This window comes from Chrysemys picta, chromosome 5, assembly GCF_011386835.1.
Source record: "Chrysemys picta bellii isolate R12L10 chromosome 5, ASM1138683v2, whole genome shotgun sequence".
In the NCBI taxonomy this organism is placed as follows: Eukaryota; Metazoa; Chordata; order Testudines; family Emydidae; genus Chrysemys; species Chrysemys picta.
In genome coordinates this window covers 118,447,927-118,473,376 of record NC_088795.1, presented here as the reverse complement: position 1 = coordinate 118,473,376, position 25,450 = coordinate 118,447,927, and the positions used below count along the sequence as shown (strand labels likewise).

Below are 25,450 nucleotides of genomic sequence, written 5' to 3'. Positions count from 1 at the left end.
AAAACATCCTTCCCTGTCAAGAAGGCCCAAGAGTGGGATTAGAGAGAGAAATTGGTGCCAGAAAAGTCTGTGAGTTGAGGAAGTGAGGATTCTGAGAAGTTTAGTTTAATGGAACTGAGATGGCAGAAGCAAGTGAACATATCTCTGGTAACTGATATTGACCCAACACAACCCAGGATGGCATAAGGGAAGAGAGTGCTATTAACTCAATTGGGTTGAGAGAAGAGGAGTGATTGTGTGGAGTTTATAAATATGACTGTTTATACTATAACCAATAAATACAATGGAATAAATCTTGCTGTCTAGGTACATGATAATACACGTCAAAAATATCAGTCTAAGTTAGGTAGCTTACTCAGCGCCGGCTCTAACTTTTTGGACCCCCGGAACGCCGCACTGCCCAAACCCCCAGCGCCACGCCGCCCAACCCCTCGGAGCGCCGCGCCGTGCCGGCCAAACCCCCGCCCCCCCCCCCCCAAGCGCCACGCTGGGCCAGGCCAGGCCAGGCCGCCCAAACCCCTGAGAGCCGTGCCGGGCCACCCAAAGTGCCAGGCTGGGCCGCCCAAACCCCCACCCCGAGTGCCGGGCCAGGCTGCGCCGCCCAACCCCCCGCCCTCCCCAGCGCTGTGCCGCCGAAGCCCCCGCCCCCCACGACGCCGCGCCAGTGAAACAAAAAAACACCCCTCGAGCACTGCCCCGCGAACAAAAACACCGCGAGCGCCCCCTGCCACCCCAATATTGGCCGCCCCTTATAAGGTACGTGCTTGGTCGGCTGGTGCCTGGAGCCGGCCCTGAGCTTACTGAACAGTTTAACGATTTATGGAGTGTTCTTGTTAGGCTAGTCATTTGGGAGGAGAAAAGGTTGTGTTCATAAGGAAACCAGGAGAATAAATATTCTTTCATTCATCTGTAGGAGCTCTGGCTGACATGTTAAGACTTATTCAAGTAAACAATATAACCTATTCATTTTTTCCTATGAGAAATAGCATATTCAACTAGCAGATTGATTTCTTGATAAAGAATAATAGTTTCACAGGCGGAAAGGATCAGTGCATTTTTCTAGTGAACAACAAATCGCTTTTTAAATCCCCTGAATGCCCCAAATAACCAAGCTATGAAGGCATTCAACTCATCCCTGGGTACAGTGTAAAAATGCGTGCCAATTACTGACCCTTACAATTTGCAGTTGGATGCTGAAGTGCAAATTTATTCACTAGGAGATTTTAAATTGCCTGTGCAATAATCTCTTGCATACATCAACCAAGCTTTCACCGTTAGGTGGTTGATTATCTTTGTGTGTGTTTCTTGTCTGTTACATTGGCTAAATCCCAAATATCCTCAAAATATATTTGGGACTGTCTAATCTGATCTGTGGTGTGTAACACGCTTGTATTCTGATTTACCATGTAGTAATTCTAGATTTTGTAATTGTAACTAATTGCAGGTTTCTCTTTTGTGAACCATATTGTAGTGATGTGGTTTTTTTTGCTACTGTTAATATTTCTGAATAAATATCTTTCTGGTTTGTGGATTCAGGGCTAGGCATTTTACCCAAAAATAAAAGTAAAAGATTTTGAGGAGGCGTTTTGACCAACGTGTTTGACTCTCTTGTCATTCCCAGAAAACATTGCATATGTGTGGCGACCTACTTGCCAACATCCTTTCCAGCAAATGTTGGCAGTGTTTGAATCAGTTTTGTTGGCCGTTACTGTTGGGTAGAAGTGCATTTTATTGGCATTCTTTCTGTGGTAGGGAGGAGTTTTCAGCTTGTGGATGATGGAGGATATTTACACATAGAACAGTTGTCAGTTCCCTGAAATTCTACCTCTTATTGTTCGGTGTCATGCCTATGTCAGTGCTGTTCGAAGCTGCAGAGAGAGTGGCAGTTTGTCCTCCAAGGCTGCTTGCTTTTCAGAGGTGTTGTTTTTAAGTAATTCACTTTCATTTTTAGGCAAGGGTACTGTAGATCTACCCAGTAATGCAAAAGCTCGAGATATTTTGTAAACATCTAATCTTTGCAGGTTGTGCGAGGGTTTCACTCGGGGCTCTGATTCAGCTGTACATGGCAGTACAGCATACTGGCACCTCTTTAATGCTGTCAGAATCTAAGCTTTCAATGGGAGTGAGAGGCAAGTCTCTGGCTGAGATACATTCAGGTTACATTTCTGAGGCAAAGTGACATAGGCCTGCATTTACAGACCCTGAAACAGTAGCTCTGAGGAGTGTCACCTGCCCCATTTGTCTCTGAGTGCTAACTCGGATGCCAGTGAGAATACTTTAAATATCAACACTGTTAACTCACTGCTCATGAAAGCATGTAAGAAAAGGGAGGGAGGGAGGATTGTGCAGATCTATATAATCTCCTGTAAATGCCAGTTCATTTTGGCACCACAGATGAGTGGGCTTGGGGAAGTACCACTGCTCTTTACCGCCCAGACAAGAAGGAGTCAAGCCCAAGCAGGAAAGCCCATTGGGGCATGTGAGCACCCTTAAGGGTGAGCCAAGCTCAAGAAGCCATGCCAGGCACATGAGTCTCACTGAGGGAGTGCCAGGCCTGAGGGACCTAGTAAAGCCCATAGCTGTATTTGGATTCCACTGAGAGGAGCTGAGCCCAGAGAGCATGAGTAGTTATGTTTTGGGATGGTCTAGATCAGAGGTGGGCAAACTATGGCCCGTGGGCCAGATCTGGCCCGCCAACCATTTTAAGCCAGCCCATGAGCTCCTGCTGGGGAGTGGGGTTTGGGGCTTACCCTGCTCCGGTGCTCCAGCTGGGGCTCAGGGTTGGGGGCCACTCCACGCGGCTCTTGGAAGCAGTGGCATGGCCCCCCTCCAATGGCTGCATCTGGCACGCCAATGGTGCCTATGGCTGGGGCAGTGTGGAAAACCACCTGTCCACGTCTCCACGTAGGAGCCAGAGAAGGGACATGCTACTGCTTCCAGGAGCTGCTTGAGGTAAGCACCGTCTGGAGCCTGCACCTCTGAGCCTCTCCACAAACCCCAACCCCCTGCCCCACCCTGATCCCCCTCCCGCCATCCAAACCCGTCAATCCCAGCACAGAGCACCCTCCTGCATCCCGAGCCCCTCATCCTCAGCCCCACCCTGGAGCCTGCACCCCCAGCCGGAGGCCTCCCCCCCTCCCCGCCCCAGCCTGGAGCCCCCTCCCGCACCCTGAACTCCTCATTTCTGGCCCCACTCCCAACCAGAGCCCTCACCCCCTCCCACACCCCAACCCCAATTTCGTGAGCATTCATGGCCCGCCATACAATTTCTATTCCCAGATGTGGCCCTTGGGCCAAATAGTTTGCCCACCCCAGGTCTAGATAATACGTAGTCCTGCCATGAGTGCAGGGAACTGGACTAGAAAACCTCTCGATGTGCCTTCCAGTCCTATGATTCTATGATTCTGACCTCTGAGCAATCTGAGAGTGGCATCTCTGGGGGTGAGGCTGTTATTGTGGGTGGAGCTTGGAAGAGTAGCTCTGTCTGTCTTTCTCCCCATCTGGTGTTTGATTTCAAGGTTCAAACAAAAGAGAGTTGAACTAGGTCAGTCAGTTTTATTTTGCTCTTTGCTTGCCACAATCTTCTGAGAGAGACAGGGTTGTTAGTCTCTAAGGTGCCACAAGTCCTCCTGTTCTTTTTGCGTATACAGACTAACACGGCTGCTATTCTGAAACCTGAGGGTTGAGAATGGGGATGCTGGATGTTTTACTATAGAAGACAACAAAGTATAGACATCCAATTTCTTTTTCCTCTCTATTTTTAAATATATATATTTCTAAATCCTTAGGGTGTTTGGCCAGTGTATTAGTCTGGATTTGTGTTTTAGTGTTTGCTAACTTTAAGGGATATTAATTTCAATGATACATGAAGAAGAGCTCGGCTCCTCCTCTTCTCTCAGGCTTTTAAGATGTTCACGTGGTATCTAATACCCAGTCTAAGGTATTATGTAGGCTGCCTAACAATATTCAGTGATGTATGCAGGAATAAGTCACCTGGTTACTCTTCTATCTAGTAAAAGCTTTTATTTGATTATTCTGTTTCCAGAGCTACTTGTGGGAGAAAAACATTATTTTCAGAACAGATTTATTAGAAGTGTCTTTGTAGATATTAGGGAAAGAATAGTAGTTTTGGTAGGTTGTCAACTGCAATGGTTCCTGCAATATCTCTAGGAATAATGATAAACACTCCCTAGGTATTTATAAGTCCCCATTACTTCAGTGTCTGAAAGCCTTGTATTTTAATTTGTCTTCATAACACCTCTGTGAGGTGTAATCCCTATTTTACCAAGGGATTAAGTGATTTGTTCAAGGTCAAACAAGGAGTCTGTGACTGAGTTGTGAATCGAACCAGAATCTCCCAAGTCTCAGCCCAGTGCCTTAACCACAAAAATATGCTTTCCTTCAGCTACATTCTTTAAATTTCTCAAACAGCCTGAGGTAGTTTTGTCATAGGCAATACACTATTTGGGTGTATTGTTACTGCAGGATATCAAAAGCCCTTTATACTCAAACTGAAAGCAATGAGATCCTGGATTCCTGACGGATGGTATCCTCTTAATGTGGCTTCTGTCTTTAGACTTCTTTTTTTGTAACCAGAGATCAGGGTGAATTCTCATATTAAATGTATCGCTCTGTCAGTTCTAGATCAATTAATTTATTTAGTAGTGTTATTTGCTGAGAGTAAGGATTGCGGGGTACCCCTGCTGATTGGCAGAATGGCACACACGCTGCAGAATCATAGGATTGGAAGGGACCTTGAGAGGCCATGTAGTCCAGTCCCCTGCACTCATGGCAGGACTAAGTATTATCTAGACCATCCCTGACAGGTGTTTGTCTAACCTGCTCTTAAAAATCTCCAATGATGGAGATTCCACAGCCTCCCTAGGCAATTTATTCCAGTGCTTAACCACTCTGACAGGAAGTTTTTCCTAATGTCCAACCTAAACCATCCTTGCTGCAATTTAAGCCCATTGCTCCTTGTCTTATCCTCAGAGGTTAAGGAGAACAATTTTTCTCCCTCCTTCTTGTAACAACCTTTTATGTAATTGAAAATTGTTATCATGTCCCACCTCAGTCTTCACTTCTCCAGACTAAACAAACCTAATTTCTTCAATCTTCCCTCATAGGTCATGTTTTCTAGACCTTGAATCATTTTTGTTGCTCTTCTCTGGACTTTCTCCAATTTGTCCACATCTTTCTTGAAATGTGGCACCCAGAACTGGACACAATACTACAGGCCTAATCAGCATGGATTAGAGCAGAAGAATTACTTTTCATGTCTTGTTTATAACACTCCTTCTAATACGTCGCAGAATGATGTTTGCTTTTGTTTGTTTATTTATTTATTTATTCCAACAGTGTTACACTGTGATCCACTATGATTAAACATAACAAATTACACAACATGGGAAAACATATAATTCTTGCAGCAAGGGATGGTCAAAGCCAATCTCTTGATTACAGGCCACCTCTTTATCCAGTTGATAACTGGGAGACAACAAGATACCCCTGAATTGCTTCTTATACTGACTTGTCCATCTGACCTATTAAGGCTTTCCCCACTAGCTTACACCATAACCTGTAAATACTTCACCATTGTAAAGGGGTTAGAATAGCCAAGGTCTCTACCACTATGGTTCGGTTAATCTAACGCATCACAATCCCCCATCTCCCATCCACCACATTAGAAGAGACAACTCCCTTCCCCAGTTTATTGCCAATTGGCTTATAATTTTCTCATGCAGGAATTATCCTGGCAACATAAAAAATTGCCAAATTAAATAAATAATCAAATAACGTAACCCACTACAATTAGAAAACAAAAGTCCTTTCCTGATGCCAAAAGAAAAATATAGTAAGCTAGCGAAACAACAACAACAAACCAACCCTAAAAGAAAAACCTACAAAAAAATCCAAGCCCAAAACAAAACAACTCTGCCCCAAACAAAAACCAACCTCCCAGCTATCTCAGAAGCATGACTTCAATAATGCTACTCAACACGGGGGTACTAGAATTTGGCCCATTATTTGCTACTTCCATAGTCTTCTTTGGGAAGACTCCTTAAAGGAGGCATTGTTGGTGTAGGTGAACAGTCCTTGAACTTTGACCTTTCTCTTCATTCTAGAAAATTCTTATAGCTTTATTCTTTAATGGCAGGAGGAAAAGTAGTGAGAGCTTTAAGCTTGGATGTGAAAGTCCCATTTCCTCACCTGGGGATCTCTTCAAGTCACAAAGCTGGGGCATTATCTGAGTGACAGAAAGTTGGGCATATGTTGCTTCAGAGAGCATGCATCCTGTCGGTTTAAATATTCTGTGTGTTCACAAGAAAGCAGTTGGCAGGAAGATCAGCGGAACATTTTAGAATGAATGCACTTGTATTGAATTGCAATTAATCCAGTACCCTGGCTTTACTTGCTCACTCAGTATGGGAGCAGGGATTTTAATTCTATTGTAAGCCCTGGGTTTTGGGAGTGATTCTTGGGGTTTGAACCTCAGTATGTTTCATTGTTGTTTTTGTGTGCGCCTTGGGACTGCTTGTTGTAACATGATTGGTTAAGTATCTACTGTTAATATATTCTTAACATGCATTTTAGTGCATGGAATGTAAGAACAGCTACAATTGAATAAATATTGGGAAAGCTTTTACAAATGTGCTGTTCTGATAGAGCCTGATCCAACATCAATTGAAAACAATGAAAGCCTTTCCATTAACTGCAGTGGCCTTTGGATCAGGTTGTTAACTTGTACAGAGAGGCTCAATTTATGGTTCCACCAGCTTCTGTTGGAAGAAAGCCTAGTGCGTTGCCTGGCATGGAAAGGAGCCTCATGCTGTCCTCTTTCCAAGACCCATGACAGACCAACATTGCCCCCAAATTGGGCTATGCTTGCCAGGAAGGGGATGTAGCCACAATAGCTGGAGGACACCCTTGTTCAGCTCCCATTTGTCATAAACTTCTGCTCGCAGGGCTGTTGCTGAGCCGCCGGTCTTTAAGTACCGCTGTTTTCCCCCACCTCCATGCACTAGTACTAAGTAAACCTGGACCATTGGGTTACTATGGTATATGTCATTTTCCCTGTGTAAATATACATGGCCTTCTATTGCTCAAGGTTCTGCCCTGGGAACTTTTGTCTCAGCAGCTGTCGTGATTGATCAGATTTTCTGTTTTGAAACTGCTAGTTTTTTCATGTCAAAGGCTTACATGCTGCAGACCTGTGATACCACCGTGATTATACAGTATTTCCATTGTTCCTATCCATGGAATGGAGGTGACAAAAACATGGCAAACAATTCATTCCAATATATTTACATTTACTTGCCACTCCTTATGCAAGAAACCCCCTCCCTGAAGTAATATGTAGAGTCAAAGCCTTGTCCTCCCTTCAAATCCTTTCTCAAGATCCAATTATACTGTGATTCCTGCTGCAAATGGTCTGCAACGATTACTTATATTATCTTTTGTCTTGTTGATATAGTTAAAAAATCCTCTTTTATTTAGCAAGTTTTTCATGGAGCTAGTCTATGTAACTGTATGCCTCTGTCATTGTTAATCTTCTCCTCCTCCTCCCCACCCATTCTGCATTTGTTTGTTACATCTAATTGTAACATTTTGCCTTTATTTAAAAGGTAAGTTCTGTGGGGCTAGGGCTTACTCTGTGCTTGTATAGTGTCTTGCACATTGGGGCCTCAGTCTGATGATTTATTACTGTAGTGCCAATCTTCTTTTTTTGTATGGCTTGTGTAGGTAGTAATGACTACAAAGTTCTATCTAGATTTGCTAGCCAGCACATTGCTCCAGCAATGGGCTGGTGAATGTCCTTTAGGCCCCCAGCGAAAGAACAAAGGAGACACTTAGATATGATGTGCTCCATCGTTTGTGCCTGGTGACCACAGTCACATACAGGTGTTTGCCTCATTTTCCATTTAAAGAGGGTTTGTCCACATCTCCCGTGAGATATTCTGATGCGATTCAATCTGCACCAGTCTTTCTGATATAAATCAAATTCTCGGTGGTTCCTTGGCAGGATCAATGATGAGCTGTTTGTTTTGAGCGGTCAAAACACTCCATGTGGCTCTCCATTGAGCCTCAGCGTTTAAGTTGGGTGTAAGGGTCTTGATGAGGTTCCATGGAGGGTTGTGGGATTTTAATCTTGTCTTTGGCGGGTTCTGCAGGTTATCGTGCAATGGGATCCTCGTGTTTGCATTGACATGGTTTAGAAAGAGAGATGTCTGGGCAGCTCTTCTAATCTGTGGGAGCTGGGTGTGTGATAGGACCAGGAGCCAGTCGATTGGAGTCGATTTGAGCATCCCTCACGCTATGCACATAGTGCTATTGAGTTGAGTATCAAGGAGTTTAGTGTGACTGCTGTGAGACCACACTGGCACACAATACTCAGCCGCAGAATGTACCAAGGCAATTGCTAAGGTTAGTAGGGTCTGTGGAGTGGAGCCCCATGATAAGCGCGACATGACATCTGACCTTATTGCGGGTGTTCTCGAGGTGTTGTCAAAAGGTCAAATTCCCGTTCAGTGTAACGCCAGGATACTTTGGATTAGCCTCGTGGCTGACACACTCATTGCAGAACTGCACATCGAGTTTGGTATTAGCCATTTTATTGTTCAGATGGAAAGCTGTTACCATGGGTTTTTTTCGGGTTAGGTCTAAGTTTTCAGCATTGGAAATAATCAGTCGTTGTGCTGAGATCTCGGGTTATGGCACGGCTGATGGTATGAAGGCTTGTGTGCTGAACAGCTAGGGCAATGTCATCCGCATACATGAATTTCCTTGACTTCGTCGCTGATATATCCATGGTGTATTGATTAAAAACTATCGAGGCCAGGATGGAGCCCTGAGGGATGCCAATCAGCATTCATTCTTGAATAATGCATGGTTTGTGGTGTTGAACACGCTGCAGTGTATGTACATCTGTTTTAAAGCAATGCTGGTGTGCTTTATTGATTTCTGAAGCTCCTCATGCCATAGAAGCTAGGTACTGTAATTGCACAAACATATACATTACATAGACAATCAGGTTGGGGAGGGGGGATTCTAGGAATTTGTGACAGAAAATTAAAATGCAGATGTAAATCCTTGGAGATATGAAGGTTTATAGGAATCTCTGAAGCTATAAAAAGCCCAGCTGATTAGTATTGAGGGAAGGCTGTTGAAGGCCAAAGAACTGCCAAAACTCCAGAGCAGTGGGACAGAGGAACCTGAGTATCAGAGGTACTCCTTTACAGTGCTGAAAGAAACCAAGAGTAGTGACCAAAATGTCAACACCATATCATACGTTCTGGGGAGTTTGAAATCTAGACCCACATTTTGTGGCTTTCGCCCCAGTTCTGCTTGTTTAAGTGAAGGGGTTTTGTTGTAAGAGAAGCAATACACTTCCATAGTAGGGTGATTATATTTCTCGCTGACAGTAATCTAGTTTCCAAAAAATGAGTCCTGCAACTGCCCCCAGTCTTTCAGATAACGTGGGCCCCAGGCAACTGAGGGTCTCGAAGATAATGACAACACCTTGGCTAAAATCCAGAACCAAATAGTGCAGAGAACAAGATCAGAGATGTATACATATATTAATGGCTACATTGCCCATCCTACTTGAAAAGTCAATCAGATGTGTTCTGCATCATTTGAAACTCCCTAGTGAGCTTCATTAAGTACAGTGTTCAGAGTAGCAGCCGTGTTAGTCTGTATCCGCAAAAAGAACGGGAGTACTTGTGGCACCTTAGAGACTAACAAATTTATTCGAGCATAAGCTTTCGAGGGCTACAGCCCACTTCTTCGGATGCTGTAGCTCAAGAAAGCTTATGCTCAAATAAATTTGTTAGTCTCTAAGGTGCCACAAGTACTCCTGTTCTTCTTAAGTACAGTGGTTGCAATAGACTTGTTCAGAGGTGACAAAGATTTGGGTATTTGTTGCATGGGCAACATTAGATAGCAATGGTCTCTCCCCCCAATTCGAAATTAACATCCCTCCAACTTCTGTAAGAGATTCCTGACTCAAGGGGATTATCTTGTGAGAGATTGTTCATTAAACTATTTTGGGATCATGTAATACTGTCAAGTAATATTTATTAATTTGTTTAACATTTTAATTGCAATAACACACAGAGGCCTCAGTCTGGTAAGGGCCTTATTATCATAGGCTTTTACAACACCTAGCACATTGCATCATTTCCTGTTTGCATTAAGGTGACGTTGTCATTGCAACAAACACAGCCATTCAAATGTCAACCGTAGTGCTTCTTGATCATTGCTTTCTGTGGCGTTTGGACTTTTAAATGTATTATTCTTAGTTTTTTTTACATGCCTTATTTGAAAAGAGGTCTCTAATACAATTTAAGGATATGACTACCTGGGACAGCACTTGTGAAACTTCAGTACAGGAAACCTGTGCAGTTTTTACGCAAGGATAAAGGCATTTGCACTTTTGCTTTCTCCTAAAACATCACAGGTGGTATTTTTAAAAACACTCGGCATTGGCCCAACTCTGCTGCAAGAGTGCTTTCGAAGATTCCACTCCATAGGTCCATTGAAAAGAAAATAGGATTGTCTGGTTAGGAACTTAGTAAATTGATATTTCTAACAGTTGGTCTACAATATAGTCAGTAAATGATTCTAGTGAATTTGATTTATATTTGATGGTTGAAAACAGAGTATTATTACATTTAACTTATTGAAGTTGTGACTGCTCTCGCTTTACCCATTCAGTCACTATTTATTACAGAGAGAAGAGAAGTGAAGCAGGAAACGTAGGTCATCTGAAGCTTGTGGAAAGTATGCCTTAGGCATTGTGAATTATGAATATCGTCTTTCACATAGAAAGTTATTGGCTGATTATATAGGTGAGGTGGCAGTCACTTTATAAAATCAGCACATTGTACCCTTGCACTTTGTCTTTATTGTTGTGTGTCAGAATAGTGGTAATTTTTAAACCAGAAATGTCCCTTCTTTTTCCAGCTTCCTGTAATGTTAAATAAATGTTAGGGTTGAATATTTAGCACAGAACTACACTCTCACTTTCACAAGCCTAACTAGGGTCATTGGGTGGTCTGAATAGCACAGTGAGGTTTGTCAGGTTAGGGAGAATAAAAGGAGGTTCATGGTGTTTCCCTGCTCCCTAATAACCAGGTGAGATGAGCATCCTAGAGAATGAGAAAGCCCTTGTGTCCCACTTCTTGCTGCATGGATGATTACCAGTGTCCTGGAAACTGTTGCTAGTTACCCGTAAGAAAGAAAAACTGTGTTATCCTGGTATATTTAAATCTGGACGACATGCATTGCAAATCTCATGCTGCTACTGATATGAAATTACTAAAAAATTATAGATGATAGTCCTCTGAAACAAAAAGTATATACTATTCAGGATAATTCTATATTAGACTTCATTCTGAAATACAATGATGGATTGATTATTGAACTAAATTAATGGTTACCTATGTGCAAATGATCATGATCTGACTTCATTTATATGCAAACAGAATGTAGTCCCAACCAGTAAGATATGCAGGACACTTTAAAAGGGTCAGCTTACCAAAGCTGAAAACAATTATAAGCAAAGTTTATTAGGAGGAAAAATGTAAACAAAATAGTGTGAATGATAATTGAGCATTGTTTAAGTAAACTCTGCTAGATGCCTCCAAACCATTAATTCTGCAATGACAAAGGACGGCTTTGTTCATTTAAAAGCCATTCCGGTTAAGAAGGGAAGTGAAAGCAGCAATAAAAAACATAGAAAAATCAGTATATGTAACAATGGAAAAGGGGGAAAGCTGATTGCAATGACTATAAATTAACAGTAAAAAAAGCAGATAATTGATAAGGGAAGCTAAAGTTATCAATGAGAAATCACTGTGGCCAGTAGGGTTAAGGACTATCAGAAGGATTTTTAAGAACATGTTAGGTAGAAAACAAATCATGGTATAGATCCATTACTAGACAGAAATGGTAAAATTGTTAATAATGCAGAAAAGGCAGAAGTGTTCAATAAATATTTCTGTTATGTATTTGGAAAGTTGCAGGATGACTTATGCACAGCTTAGAAAGATAATTCAGTACTTTCTGTTCTGACAGTAACAAGGGAGGATGTTTAAACAGCAGCAGGTAAAATTAAACATTTTAAAATCTTCAGGATTGGATAAATTGCACCCAAGAGTTTTAAAAGAATTGGTTAATGAGTTCTCTGAGCCACTGACATTAACATTTAACAAATCTTGGAATACTGGGAAAGTTCCAAAGGGCTTAAAAATAAACAAACAACCCCCCCAGAAAAACCGAATGCCGTGCCAATATTAAAAAGGATTTGGATAACTGTAGCCTAACATCAGTACTGTGCAAAATCATGGAAAAGGATTAAGTAAACAAAGACTATCCAGGGCAGGTGTTTGTCTAACCTGTTCTTAAAAACCTCCAGCAACTTGGATTCCATAACCTTCTTAGGCAACCTGTTCCAGTACTTAACTATCCTTAGAGCTAGAAAGTGTTGTTTTCTAATATCTAACCAGAATTTCTCTTGTTGCAAAGTAAGCTGATTACTTCTTGTCCTATTCTCCGTGGATATGGAGAATAGTGGATCACCATCCTCTTTGTAACAACCTTTTACATATTTGAAGACTGTTATGTCCCTCCTCAGACTTCTCTTCTCTAGACTAAACATCCCCAATTCTTTCAACCTTTCCTCTCAAGACCTATTTCTTAAACTACTTCTCCTCTGGACTTCAAGTTGTTCACATCTTTCTTAAAGAGTGGTGCTCAAAGCTGGACACAGTACTCCAACTGAGACCTGACGAGTGCCAAATAGAGTGTATCAGTTATCTCCTGTGTCTGACATATGACACCCTGTTAATACACCTCAGAATGACATTTGCCTTTTTCTCACCCGCATCACACTGTTGACTCATTCAATTTATGATCCAGTATACTCTCAAATCCTTTTCAGCAGTACTTCTGCCTAGCCAATTATTCCCTGTTTTGTGCATTTGATATTTTCCTTCCTAAGTGTAGTACTTTGTATTTGTCTGTATTGAATTCCATGTTACTGATTTTTAGATTATTTCTCCAATTTATCAAGGTCATTTTTTATTCTAATCCTGTCCTTCAAAGTGCTTGAAACCTGTCTGCACGCCATCTGCAAATTGTATAAGCACATTCTCCACTCCATCCTCCAGGTCGCTATTGAAAATATTGCATAGTACCGAACCCCAGACAAATCACCAGGGGATCCCACTTGATATGCCCACCTAGCTTCACAGTGAGCCATTGATAACTACTCTTTGAGTTTGGTCTTTCAATTGGTTGTGCACCCTTCTTACAGTAATTTCATCTAGATTATATTTCACTAATTTGCTTATGAGAATCTCATGTGGAATTGTGTCAAAAGCCTTATTAAAGTGCAGATATATCATGTCTACTGCTTCCCCTGTATCCGCTAGGCTGGTTACTCTGTCATAGAAGGAAATTAGACAGGTTGGCAGGATTTGTTCCTGACAAATTGATATTGGTTAATACTTACCACCTTGTTATCCTACAGATTTGAGCAAATTTGTGAACTTGTTTATTTGAGAATTTGTTCCAGTATCTTTCCAGGTGTCCAAGTTCGGCTGACTGGTCTCTGAATTCCCCGGGTCCTCCTTTTTCCCCTTTGTGAAGTAAGGTATTATATTTGCCCTTCTCTAGTTCTCTGCATTGGGGAACTCATACTTTTCAGAATGTACCATTTTATAATTTTATACTGTAATTTGGTGATTCTGAATCTAAGAACAATTGGACTAGAACTCCTACTAGAAACTTACGGTCACCACTAAAATCCAGTTTCCTGGACTTTAAATAAGGTCTTCCTTTGTTGTTATGATGATTTGTTTTTTCTTACTGTTCTGAGGAAGAGAGACAATAAGTCTACTAGCAAGTACAGTATTTCCATTTATACTTATTATAATCCATCAATTCCTTTTCTGATAGTGGGCATTCATGATAACCCATTATTCTGAACTATTTTTATTTTTCTAACCTCACCAAATCTGCTTGGGCCAACAGTGGAATTTGAACCCAGGATCTTCAGAGCTAAAACCAAAGACCCTACTGCTAGAGCTAAAGAACTATGTGCATTAGGCAACAGAGGGTCCTGTGGCACCTTTAAGACTAACAGAAGTATTGGTCTTAAAGGTGCCACAGGACCCTCTGTTGCTTTTTACAGATTCAGACTAACACGGCTACCCCTCTGATACTATGTGCATTAGGTAAAAACAGTAGCAGATTCATAAATCGCTTATGTGGATCACTCAGGTAGGACAGAGACCACAAATGCTTAGTTTTGGTAACAGAAAAATACTTTATTTTTGCAGCTCTAATATTATTGTTGGATCCTGACTACTGACACTAAATTTTCTTTTGGAAAATTTGACTGCAGTACAGATGTTCTTATCTTCAAGCATATAAAAATAATACGGGTTACTAATTACTGTATGCATCCAAAGCTCCATAAACTGGGAATGACGTACGGCATAATAAATTGATGTGTTGTTACAGGGTAACTTTTAAGCATTTTGCTTATATTGTACTTCTTTGGTGATTATCGTTCTGCTTGCTTTAGTTCTCAGTCCAGTTTGTTACTTTTAGTTTCTTCTTCATTTCCGTTCCTACACTGTTGTATGCTGTTTAAACAAGGTTCAGTTTTGTACTGAGAAGAAGTCTAACTAAAATAATAAGCTTACTGTGTTTGTAGTGCCTTAAAAGTATAATTAAACAAAGTCTGCATGATAGGGAATATTTTGATGATATATAAATATTGGCTTTCACTACATTGGATTTCCCATTTGATTTGAGGTACAGTGTGATTAGTGGCTGCAAATTTGTACAAAAGAGCTCAAGATGAAGGCGTTAAATCCACTTAACACTGGGTAGTCCCAGTTAATTACTGAACTATGTAAATTAACATTGGCTAATAGAGACACTAATATTTTTGCCTTCATTTAAAAAAAAAATTAGTATTGCTGCAAAGCACAAATTTATAAAGATAAGTAGATTACAAAATCTAGTACATAAGAGTCTTCATGAATGAAACTTCAGAGAATACAGCAAGGGGTTTTTATATTATTTCAAGTAATGAGATACAAGAGACAATACTTTTGATCAATTTAATATAACACAATATTGAGCAGGTAGAGAAGGAAATATAGAGGAAGAGGGTGAATTCCCTAACAGGTTATCTGTTCAGTTTACGTCTTTTTTTTTTTTTTTTTTTTAAAGAATTTGCTAAAGAACACGAGAAACATACGGAATTAAAATAATCCAAAATAAAAAACCACAAAACTATTGATCAAAACAAGCCATTGAGCTGAGAATTTTTGTGATTACCTCCATCTATTATTTTCTCAAGAGATGTTCTGTTTAGCTTTATAAAAATAATCACAAATGGAAGAAAATGGTACATCATGTTGTAGGTAAAAAGAATGTGGTGTGTGAGACTAATTACTATGTGTTCAGATTCTTTATTACACCAAATGCAGTGTATTGAGCTGTTTTCCAAATAGCACTAAGAACTCTACAAGTAAGTTATACTTGAAAGGAGTGCTAGATGTTGTAAGTGTGATGGATGTATCCACTCTTTCCTAAAGAGAAAAGCAATGTGGTTTTTATGCATCTTACTATTATCTAGGAATCAATGGAGTACAAAGCTTAGGAAGATGGATGCTTTTTTCCCAGCCGTCGTGTGTGTTACATGTCAGTGATAAAGGGAATACTGCATTTCTTCATGTATTGAAGCTGCCGGCGCAATTCATTTCACAGTCATGTTTAAAGCACGCAACCCAAAGGTACTCGGTGTGGAACCTGAAATGGATTATTTAAAAAATAAACTTAACCTAAAGGAAGATGTATATTTAAAATATACATCCCAAACAAAACAAAACCACTCTCAATTCCCCCACTTTACCCCAAATATTGCAAATCCCAAAACCAAGACACTTGTTTCCAAAATAATATTCTTAACATTTTTTCATATATAGATCTCAAACACTTTACAAAAGAGGATACATGGTATGATCCCTGTTTTATAGATGGGGAAACTGAGGCACAGAGCTGTAAAACGACTTGTCCAAAATCACATAACAGGTCAATGTTAGAACTATGAATATACCCCAGCTCTCCGGACTTTCTATGCATTGCATTATGCACTTAATGTTGCTAACTGATCAAAATGTAATCACTTATAATGTTGTTTATAGAACCTGAGTATTTTAAAAGCAAGAGAACAAATAATTAAGATGTCAGAAATCATACAGTGCTCACAAATTAAATAGTCTTTCCAAGTATCAAGAAATTGCTGTTTCACCACAACATATCATCATAACCTTATCACTGGCCCATGGATTATTGGTTTTTTTATGTATTTTTTTCTTGATATTTTGATCTGTGTTTTTAAAGAAGTGTGCTAAGTGGGAAATAAAATATATCAGTGACTCTAGAACTGTAATTGCTGCTTTTGAGGATAACACTGTATATGTAGAGAGGAAATAAATATGTAATTTATTTTTGGTAGAATTACTTACGTATGTGGTGGAATCTCCTTCCTTAGAGTTTTTTAAGGTCCTGCTTTGAGCAGGGGGTTGGACTAGATGACCTCCTGAGATCCCTTCCAACACTGATATTCTATGATTCTTGAAATCAAGACCAAAATTCCCACCCACTTCAATTGTACCAGCATATGACCCCAAGTAAAATTTGAATGACGTTTCTGTGTGTGCGCGTGTGTGTTCTGAATGGATGAGGAGAGAGGATGCAGGGATGGACCAAAAAAAAAAACCACCCTTGCAAAAACCAAAAAGGAGTTAGTCTGTGGTAGAACTAATCGGGAAATTTTCAGCAAAACAGGGTCTTGAACATGGGTCTTCCATATGCCATGTGAGTGAACCCACCCTCAGGCTATTTGTGTGGGTGTGATTGATTTATTGATTGTGATTTTTCATCAAAAAATATTGAAAGATCTATTTTGTGATGTTGCAGAATGGGAGAATTTTCATGGAAGGAGAAGACCATTGCTCACCCAGCTCTACTCTGAGGTTTGAAACCCATTTGGTTTGCAGGAAACTATCCATAGCTTATGTACGTCCAATAATATGGAACCACGTGTTAAACACCATACAGGCACTGTAAGGATGGTCCCATATAAGTACCTTGATATATAGTGCTATGTCCCAGGTGCTTTCGGTTGTCTTCAGGAGAGAGCACTTCCTCTGCATCCCTCAGGCAGCTTCTAAGGTTTATTAAAAGATGACTCTCCCTCTGTACCCTACACACTTTACAGAATGCACCACTGCATGCTTTGTAAAGTGCACATACGTTTCACAAGGACTGAGACAAGAACTTCAGGCCGTATGCATCTTGTCAAATGCATAATCATGTGTGCGGGAAGTCACTGCACTTTATAAGGGACTAAAACAAAGGTTTCCACATTGACAAGCAGCTTAATTCCCCAGCTCCCTGATGCTTGGTGTCTCCATAGGGGGCTCTGGCTGGCTGGAAGCTTAGAGGGCAGTGGATTGTCAGGTTGTGGAGGGATGTAGGGAACAGTGTTATGGGAAGACATGGTTTGCATAAGAAGAAACACAAGTTGTCCTAGCAGGCACCTTCCACAATTGCAAAACTATCAAGGAGTGTCAGGGAATCAGAGCACTCCTGTTGTGTGGCTTGTTAACAGGCCTACAGCTACAGAAACTCCTATCAGCTGGTGAAGCTTGTGAGAGAGGTAGCTGTGGTCTCCTAGGAGGGTGGGGTCAGGGAGCCATTAACTTTGGAACTCTTCTGTGGACATTAGTAGTGGTACTTATCTCCTATACAGGCCCAACAGAGCAAGAGGAGAGGAACTCTTCTTTCTGCACACCTTGGGAGGACCAAGCAAGAAAAATTTCAGTCCAGTGGTTTTCAGAAAGATAGGAGTGGCTGTAAACAGGGGTTAGAATGGGAACTTCTATAAAACCATAATTTCAATGGTGGCTGTACTGCTATGATATTGAACAGAACCTTCACAACAAGAAGGTACAACCAAAACAAAACTGGGTCCTAGCCTTGTTTCAAAAATGGAATCAGAAACACTCATTAATCAAGTACTGCAGGATATATTCATAAACAGAATTGTGAACACAATATTGGAGAAGGATAAGTTTGTATGTCTTTTCCATTTCAGTGAACTCATAATATGTTGCTACTTAATAACTCATATTAGTGTGAAATCAAATTCCCATGAACTTGTATGTGGTAAAAGTGATTTTCCTGGGTGGTTTTCTTTACTCAGTGGTAGTGCACTTGATGTTGCAACTGATGTCCGGGATTGCAATCTCTCATTCTCTCCTTCTTAAATATTGTAAATGTATAAGAATTTGCATGCTGTAAATAGAAAGATCTACAAGTTCTCCAGTTTAATATGTAAAAATTGTTGCAAGGAACAAAATCTCTACCCTTGGAAAATTTCCAGGATCCTATTGCAATTCACTCATTCTTATGTGTTCAGAAGCTTGACTCTGATTAAAGGATATAAGTAGTACCTGAGACACGGTGGGAGAGGTAATATCTTTTATTGGACAAACTTCTGTTGGTGGAAGGGCTTTTTAGCTTCAATAGCTCTTCCTCAGGTCTAGGGAAGGTAATCAGAGTGTCTTCAATAATACCTGTTAGGTAAGTGGCACCTTTCTAGAGTTATTCTTCTCATCCTGTAATGTCAACAAAGTGCTTAAGCATATGCTTAAGTTCACCCCTGTTCAGAAAAGAGTATGTGCTGAAAATGCTTCTATAAACTGAGTGTCTGAGATTAGGAAGCCCTGGATATCTGGTCTACAAAATTGGTTTTAATATGCTTAAACATCAATCCTAAACTGCTAAAATATGTAGTTCAGTTTCCCCAAGGTAAGTGCCTTTTATTTAAGACCATCATGATGATCTTACTAGATCTATACAAATAGCATATTCCTTTAACAAAAAAAATCCAAATTTTGAAAGGCGGTTATAAATTTTACAAGGTAGAAAAGAAAATTTAAAAATAAACAAAACAATAACAGAAACAAGCTTACTGATCTAATTTTAAAAAATCCCTTTAGCGTTTTGATGGATAGAAGGTTAGTTTCATTATGGGTCCTTGACTTTCCTTTCTTAGGATTCACTAAATCATAGGAAAGAGCCCTTTGCTGCATGTAGACTGCTGTATTATTAATCTTTGGCTTAAAGGCAGAAGATGAAATCATTCTCTGAAGGAAAAATCCTGGTAAAAGAGACATTTTTTAAATGGAATTGGCATTCTCTGCCTGTCAGTTTAGTCACTAACCAAACAGAACAGCAATTGGTTTTGCCTGATGTGTAGGAAGATTTTTTTAACTAACATTATTTCTTGCCCACTCATTTTCTGCCTTTCTCTTTATTTGTTCTAATATTTCAGTCATGATGACTAATTAACAATTTTACCTGCTAGAAATCAAGTTGAATCTGAGTAGTGTTGGTTAATTTGAAATCAAGGCTGAAATTCTGAATTTTGCATGGAAATTTCTAGTACATTTTGCATGTTGGCATAAAATGACATGCCAACCACACTATTTCCTATTTTGAAAGCATATGACTCATGTACCCTAAAGATACTTCTCTCCATGTAAATTTCGTATGTTCAGCAGAGAATTGCTTTGCATACTTCTGGATTTTTTAGAAATTTGTCGTTTTTTTTTTACAGGAGACACAATAGAAGTCATAAAAAGAAGAACAGGAGTACTTGTGGCACCTTAGAGACTAACAAATTTATTAGAGCATAAGCTTTCGTGGACTACAGCCCACTTCTTCGGATGCATATGATATGATATGCATCCGAAGAAGTGGGCTGTAGTCCACGAAAGCTTATGCTCTAATAAATTTGTTAGTCTCTAAGGTGCCACAAGTACTCCTGTTCTTCTTTTTGCGGATACAGACTAACACGGCTGCTACTCTGAAATAGAAGTCATGCTTTTGTAACTTTTAAGCAAACATTAGACCTAGGACTTTAGACTTTTTCACACTCCTTTGGAGAAAAAAATTGATTTTTAGTAACTTGCATGTTGTATAGTATTTATAAAGGTACAACACATTTATGAAGCTACAGCACAGCACTTATCAGGGACTTGTTAGCAGGTGGCTGAAATGTTTCATTAAAGTTTAACATCTGTAGATTGCTAGGCATATTATACAGCAATTTCTCATTTTGTTTTTAGGAAGAAAAGTCTAGAACCATCTATTAATCATTTCAGTGATGGTTCTGAAGCCGGGAATGGCTTCTGATGGTGACAGAGTGCATCCTTTGAATCCATAAAAAGATAAGTAGGAAGAAAAGAAATTGGAACTATTGATTGATAATGTTCAGCTGATGGGGTTTCCTGACACCACTGAAGTCTAATGGATTTTCCATCACTAACATCACTGGAATGGTATGAAAACTGGACACCATCTTTTCTTGGCAGAGTTATTGTAAAATAAACCAGTTAGGTAAGATTTGCTGACCACATAAAATGTTTCCCATCTCCTTCCCCCCAACCAAAAACTTAAGTCACTAGTTGAATCTTAGACCATTTTGTAAGATTTTTTTCTTTTATTTTACATTTTTCTTCCATGCTTCTTTTAATTAAAAGGGTGATGGTTTCTACACTGCAGAGGGAATTAAGAGACTGAGAATCCACAAACTATTGCAGTTTCAAATTCACTTTTTTCCTCCATCATTTTATTCCATTTTTGCCATATGATATAATTTGTATTCAAGTACTGCCAAGGCAATGATACATTCGAAGTACACACACATGTAACTCTGACCAAAGACAATGGCAGTTTTCTGTCTTAACAGACTGCAGGATTACACACTGGGTGCTTTTGTGACGCCATGTGTCAGGTTGAACTTTGTAAATTATTAAATGAGTTGTCGAAGCTTGTGAATAGAAAGATTCAAATTTTGCCAAACTGTGGAATATTCCTTCCTTTTTTCAATGTCATTTTGTTCACAATCTTACTGCATTGCCTCATGCTCTTGATGGAGAGCATTGATAGCTGTGGGATATTCATCCAATTTAGGACTAGACCATGGCTGGTCCTAATGCAGCTGCACAGGAGGAATATGGGGAGTAATACACACGCTCTCCTTACATGGCCTACCTGCATCCGGATGCCGGGTATAGGGTGGGGGTTGAGAGCAGGCTATATATGCCCATTGCTCCTCCCTGTGAGGATGTGAGCAGAGAGGGGGATGTGGAGGGGCAGGAAGTGAGAGGTGCCTGGACTTCTCCTCATCCTGACAACTTTAGGCACCCATATTAAAAAGTTTGGTCTTAATGTGGCATAATATCTTCACATCTTATCCTCGTGGCACATCCTTCACATGAGGATATCTTAAATCAACTGAAATGGAATGGCTCTGGCCCAGTCTGAGCTCAGCGATGCTGTACAATTATTGACTCAAAAGTACGTGGTAATTTCCAGTACAATATCAACATCACTTCACTTTGACTTGTTTCTGTCCTCCATATTTCCTGTATGCCCACATCAAATTAGGCTACCTTGATGTTTTTGTCTTTTGTGATAGAAGAACAAATTCCATTTCTGAATTTACATACTAAAATATCTGTAGCTCAAGTGTTCTTACTCTTATCTAAACATGTTAAGGTATTTTATGAAAGACCAGATGAGAGATGTAAAAGAATTCTAGCAATCCAAACACTTGAGGGTGATTTTGATTTTTGTACTTAGGCTAAATTCACATTGAATTCAATCATATATCTAAATACAGTAGGAATTTTGCTTGGGTATGGGTTTCAGGAATAGCTCCTTGGAGAATCTGTCTACCTTCAAGTTTAGAAGGAATTCATTCATACTTTTTAAAGCTTTTGTCATGACCTAGAGTACTTCTAATTACAACCTCACTTTGATTTATTTTAACCTCTTCATTAAAGATGGTCCCAGAGGTATATAACTTTTAAAACTGAATTTCAATCCAAATTTCCCACAAATGTAGGCAGTGTTTTGATTATGGGTTATCTCTAATCTAGAATATAATGGAATATATCACATGCAGTAGCTAGCTGTTCTCCTCCTTTAATCATCATCATCATCATCAAGGCAAAAAAAGCCTTAAGAGCCACCTATTCCATGAAGGGTTCTTGTTACTCGGAGTTTGTATTTTTTGCCTTGAATTTGCATTTACCTCTAGAATCGCTGCACTACGAGTATGTAATTGCTTTTTAAAGCTACCTACATTATGAACAGCTTTATATAAAATCATATTAAATTTAACTGTATGGAATAGTTAGATGATGAGTGTCACAGGCTGTGACTGCCTTCCAGCACCCTCTTCTGGCTAAGTGTGGCTTTCCAGGAACTTCCTGTCTCAGTTTCCCATCTCAGGAACTCAATAACTCCACTTCAGGTGCTCTTGACTTAATAATACCCTCCTTGGGGCCAGTTTATTATAAAACCGCATACAAAATAGCCCATAACAAAAGTCCCAAATAAACAAAAGTTTCTTCTGGCCTTCAGTGTTCCCTTGTGCCATGTTCCCAGTCCCTTCAGGGTTACTTCTCAGTCTCTCTCTCTCTCTCTCTCTCTCTCTCCTTATGGCAAGAGAGCTCTGCTCTTCTCCTGGAGCTGGGTAATTCAGGCAGTTGTTACCTCTCTCCGTAGGCCAGGAGTGCCCTGTTCTCCTGCATCTGGGATGTAATTTAGTCCAGTGCAGGACCTTAGCCAGCTTCTCCCTCAGCTGTACCACGTAGTTCTCAGGCTCAGAGGGTTTGATAGCTGCCTTCTGCTGGTATTTGACCTTTTATGAGGGACTAGGCAGGATATATGCTAGTCCCCATCCCTGATTGTTTGGGTAAGAGGGGAGCCTTGCCATGCTCTCTCTGCAAGGCTCCTCAGATTCTTAAAGATACAGTGACAAGCATCACTCACTCCCAAGACAGCTTCCTCTCTCTCCATATCCCTGTTCCATCCTTATATTGAACCTCTTATATCCATAAACGGCCATGCCATATGTTGGGGGCTGGACTGACAACTAGGCACTACTATCTTTAAGGGGCAGACTACCCTGTCACAATGAGATTTTATGGTTGGAAAGAGGTAGGGGTAGGACTACAAAACAAAACATTTTTTTTTTAATTCCAGTCAATTAAAAAGGAGTCTCTCGTCTATTTATACTGGATCCTAAAGGGCAACTGAGGCAAATACTCACTAGTAGTGTTGTCTAATTTGGTAATTAGAACAAGGCAGCGAGGTGTTACTTTGGGCAAGTCACTTGACTCCTATAAATCTGTTTACCGATGTGTTAATTCAGTATGATACTTGCATATTTTTGTTTTGTTTTTACATTAAAGTTAATGTTTGTGAATTCTCTGAGAACCTTACATTAAATACACTATATACAAACACCAAGTGCTAAAGACTGTATTTGTCTTCAGTAATAATGCAAGCCCTGAATTAACTCCTACATAGATTTAAGTGGGGGAGAAACACGGCTTATTCTTTGAAAGGAAAATTAATATCAAACACATTAGGTACCGAAGCAATATTTGCATGTCCAATTGCAAATACCTTAAGAATGCTAAAATTGTGGCATATAATTTGGTGATGAAGATTAAATGGATATTTAAAAAATGGAAGTCAATTTGTCAACTAATTCACTGCCAAGAGTAAGTGCTGCTGTTCCTGCTTTCTATGAATAACTTGGTGTTCTAGAGGTGATCAGGAAGAAAATCAGATTTAGTTTCTATAACTAGTCAGTATGCAAACGAATCTACAATTTCCTACTTATTTGGAATTGGAGTTCTTTGTATGGTATTGATACACTCCTGGAATATCTGATTTAAATAAACAAACACTTTACCTGGAGACATGCTTAGGAATATAACTGGACTTAAAGGAGTTTAGTATTCAATTTTCCATAGCATATGCAATCTTATAATATATTACTATTATAATTACAGAATTGTTTCTGTAAATAATAACTAATGGTGACTTATTTTCTGACTCCATTAAGGCAAGAGGTGTAATGGAACTTTAAGTTAATATTGTACAATTTCCTGTTCTATTTACAACATGAATTAAATGTAATGACTCCTATTGAAGTCAGTGGCAAACTCCCACTGGCTTCAGTTGACCCAAGATCAGGCCCAGTGTCAGTTGTGAATGCTCAGCCTCTCTCAGGATCAGGTCCTAAATAAGAAGTGATTCATATTTTTGTTAATATCTGCTCTTTAACATGACAAGAAGGAAATGAATTTCTGGAAAATGGGGTTGAGTGGGTGCATATTTAGATAATGAGGTGTTGTGTGGGGGAAAAGTTACATATGTGCAACTTTTACTTTTCTGGTCTTTGTTTTCCTCCTCTATAAAAGCGTAGTATACTGTAACTTCCTGGGTATGCTAGAGAAAAGTACTGTACATTTTTATGTAATTGTAATTGCCTGAAGTAACACACATTTGTTTTATAATCCATGATATGCATTTTGTTTGATGTCTCATTCTGTCAAACAGTGCTGCAGTCTAATAGGTCTGTTTCTTTTTCTCTGTTTCTTTCAGGATCTGAAAGAAATCAGCCATGATGGAAAAGTGTTACATGCAGGACTGTGTTGAGGACTACTTGAATTGTTAATGTCTAACACAGAAGGCTGCTTGGCTATTGGTTCAGCGTGGCGTGAGGGATTTTTATTGTAAACTTTAAAAATAACTATGTCCAAGAAAAGCCGTGCCAAGGGAGAGAGGTCCGACATGGAGATAGAAGCAGTTCAGGCTGCTAATGAGGAACTACGGATCAAACTGACCAACATCCAGATAGAATTCCAGCAAGAAAAAAGCAAGGTATGTGTTTGCACGCTCTAAGAATGCTTCGAAGTGGTATGTTCAGTTCTGAACCAGCAGACAATTTGACACCAGTGTCTCTCAAAAATAATGTACTTTCAAAATGAGTTGATATCGGCTTGGATCTGCGCACTGTCCTATGGACTGAACGCTGGCTGAGGGACCGTAGCCAGAATGAAATGAATAAAGAGAAAAGTATTAAACAGTGAGGTGTGTAGTGAAATGTAATTGTACGAGGTCCAGTCTTATTTAAAATCTTCATTAATAACCTGCAAGAGGGAGTAAATGTCTGTCTGTTAAATTTGCAGTGTTGCTAAATCGAGAGGTATTAACAAAATGTGACTAAAGGAAATAAAGTGAATGATCAGGAGGTTTGTATCAGAGCTTAGTATTTGAAACTCTGAAAGGAATTGAAGGGAAAGTTGAACTTGTAAGTCACAATCAAAGCATTCCACTTAAGTGCATATGCAGAATGCAGACTGACTGAGGGAATCGTTGATGCAGTCCTGATTTGACCCCATTAGGTTGCATGTGGTGTTGGCTATTTGCATTTGGAACAGCAGTCTAAATGTTACTCTTCACACTGTAATTGCTCCAGATATGTGAA

General features: G+C 39.8%; 1 protein-coding gene across 20 annotated transcripts in view; it reads left to right on the top strand.

Annotated features, from left to right (window-relative positions):
• The window catches only part of JAKMIP1 (janus kinase and microtubule interacting protein 1), a 254,195-nt gene that overhangs the window by 100,390 nt on the left and 128,355 nt on the right, over positions 1-25,450 (top strand). For 10 of the 20 annotated variants that reach the window (XM_065598214.1, XM_065598215.1, XM_065598222.1 and 7 more), the window contains 2 exons: positions 20,223-20,435; positions 24,565-24,843. In XM_065598214.1, the coding sequence (XP_065454286.1) occupies positions 24,715-24,843 (129 nt within the window). In that variant the 5' untranslated portion in view covers positions 20,223-20,435; positions 24,565-24,714. Of the gene's footprint in view, positions 1-17,004; positions 17,260-20,222; positions 20,494-24,564; positions 24,844-25,450 lie in introns of all 20 variants that reach the window. The other 10 variants (XM_065598216.1, XM_065598217.1, XM_065598205.1 and 7 more) reach the window with 3 other exon arrangements.